The sequence below is a fragment of the Lathyrus oleraceus genome, chromosome 7, assembly GCF_024323335.1.
Source record: "Lathyrus oleraceus cultivar Zhongwan6 chromosome 7, CAAS_Psat_ZW6_1.0, whole genome shotgun sequence".
Classification (NCBI taxonomy): Eukaryota; Viridiplantae; Streptophyta; class Magnoliopsida; order Fabales; family Fabaceae; genus Lathyrus; species Lathyrus oleraceus.
Window position 1 is genome coordinate 139,441,955 of NC_066585.1, and position 2,816 is coordinate 139,444,770.

Here is a 2,816-nt window from a genome sequence, read left to right on the forward strand (position 1 = left end):
CCAGTGCTAGAGCCTCCACCGAGAGTAGACAAGTCATCGTTTAGCCATTAGAACGCCGACCTACATTGTCGTTCATCAAACAAAACACACCAAATATTCGTAGTGCCCCGAACTACGAATGCTCTGATTTCCTTATTGCACCATAAGGATACGTAGGCACGAGATTGCGAGATCTTGGCGAGCAGACTAATAAAAAACCTCCCCTTTCCCCTTCTGAGGTCTTCATCCATCTCTATTATCAACTCTAATTACTCAAAGAAAGCAAATAACATTTAACTAACATTCAAATAAGCAAATTAGACTAAAAGGTTCCCATTGAGTACAACGGACGTGAGGGGTGCTAATACCCTCCCCTTGCGTAATCGACTCCCGAACCCGAATATGGTTGCGACGACCATTATTCCATTTTTTTAAAGGTTTTATCGATATTTTCCTATTCCTTCATTAGGATAAATAAAGTTCGGTGGCGACTCTGTTCGAACATAAATATTTCCGCGACCATCGCGAGGAATCGTATTTTTCGAGATGCGACAGATGGCGACTCTGCTGGGGACATTTTGCTCTAAGCAAGAGAGAGTCAAGCCTAACTTAGTCAATTTGCTATGGACGTTAAAATACCGCTTTTATTTTCTTCTGTATATCTTGATGTATTATTTATGCTATGTAATTTATTCTGCTATTATGTTGGGTGATCTATGGTGTTTGACACATGTTGTGAGATAAGCTCCGTACCCGAGCTTCGAGAAAAACTTAGAACCCGGAGTTGTGTAGTATTGAACCGAGGGGTGTACACCTCATTGGGACAATACGAGAACTCCACCTAGAGTAGATCTGTTCAGAATTTCCATCCTAATATGGCTAGCCCATTATTATGAGGAAACGTTGAACATGGTCCATGACTTTGGGAACCTCATCTTAAACTGAAGTCCGTCTTCATGATTGGCGATCGTGTAGTATTGAATCGAAGGGTCTACACCCTGTTCGAACAATACGAGGATCCCACTTAGAGTAGACTGATTCAGAACTTTCATTTCAATGTGGCTAGCCCATTATTGCGATGAAAGACTGAACTTGGTCCATGACTCTAAGTTCTTATCATGAAAATGGATGACCTTAGGAGAAATTCTTGATGTGTGGGGTAAAAGACATAGAACCGCTGTTAAGTTGAACCTTGTGATATATTTGAAACCTGGATCCCTGTCATTGCATAAACATCATATTGCATTCATTATGAGTATAACAAAATCATTTACACACTTTTTATTTTCAGGGAATTTCAAAAAATTAGTTAATTAAGCATTCAAGAACAAATGGAGTCAGGAAAGAGAAAAACATTCCAAATCAAAGCCAAGGTACCATGTGTAAAGGGGTTCATTGCATTCAGAGATGGGTTGACTAATATCCGTCGAGACGCATTTACACTAAAATATGGGAAGATTCTACACTTGTTGTCTGTACCAGTACAGAAGGATGCTATTACCGCACTAGCCTAGTTTTATGATCCACCACTCAGAAGTTTCCTCTTTAGAGATTTCCAGTTGGCCCCGACTTTAGAAGAATTCGGAAGAATATTGGACTCTCCTAAGCAGAAGAAGGGACCATACAAGGGGTTAGGTCAAATCCCTGAACCCGAAGAGTTGGCAGAAGTATTAGGCATCCCAGTCGAAGATCTAACCCCTAACATCAAAATTTGGGGGAAGGTAAAAGGAATTCCACAAGAGTACCTGGAGAAGATTGCTCAAAGCTTTGCTAAAGCCCAGAAGTGGGAAGCCCATGATACTATTATGGCTTTACTTATTTTTGGATTGGTGTTATTTCCTAATATGGAGAAGTTAATTGATGCAGCAGCTATTAGCTTGTTTTGGGCCGTCAAGGTTAAGAATGAAGATCCAGTGCCCGCACTCCTAGCAGATGTTTATCACACCTTGCACTTACGCTTTAAGAAGAAGGGAGGATTGATGTTATGTTGCATACCACTCCTTTACCAATGGTTTGTCTCTCATGTGTTCAAAGAGGTTGATACAATTAAAAGGATGGATGGATATGAGTGGTCTCAAAAGCTAGTAGGACTCACTGAAAATACCATTATTTGGTATCCTCATGGTTTGAATGTGGAAGATACAATTACTAGTTATGGAGAATTTCTGAATGTACCATTAATAGGGTCAAAAGGGTGCATTAACTACAACCCTATTTTAGCAGTGAGGCAGTTGGGTTATCCTATCACATACAAGCCGGATGACCAGTTGTTAGAAGGTTTTGTGTTCCATGATATAGATGATCTCGTTATGTTGAGAAGGATTATCCGAGCCTGGGAAAAAGTTCGCTTCAGAGGACAAGACAAAGGAAAGGGTGTGATAGGGTATAGAGAACCCTATTATCAATGGGTCACCAGAAGAAGTCTAGAGATCAAGCTGCCATTCATCCTCGATCCTCCAACTCAACCTCCACCACCAGAACCCATCCCTGTCTCCATGGAATAAGTGGAAGCGTTGAGAGCTACTATAGCAAGACTTGGACGAGAAAATGAAGAGCTACACACCAGCTTCCAGCAAGTTTCAAATGAAAGAAATGAAATAAAGTGGGAACTAGAAAGGAAGAAGGCTCAGCTAGAAGCGATTGAGGAAAAGGTCGACAAGGAAGAACGCAAGAGAAAGAAAGTGTAAGTAGGCATGGAACAAGCTGACCACTGCCTAGAAACCATTAAAGAGCAGTTGAGACAAGTTGAGAAAGAGTGCCAAAAGAATAAGCGATGATGGATATGAGCTACAGAAGAGAAAAAAAGTTAGAGAGATATTGGAGGCTAAGATACACGA

The 2,816-nt window shown here is 40.8% G+C and overlaps 1 protein-coding gene across 1 annotated transcript; it reads left to right on the forward strand.

The window, feature by feature from the left end:
* Positions 1 to 1,784: 1,784 nt before the first annotated feature.
* On the forward strand, positions 1,785 to 2,483 carry LOC127102467 (uncharacterized). The gene has a single exon (XM_051039835.1). It carries the CDS (start codon positions 1,785 to 1,787, stop codon positions 2,481 to 2,483), a length of 699 nt encoding a protein of 232 aa, XP_050895792.1.
* Positions 2,484 to 2,816: the final 333 nt, after the last annotated feature.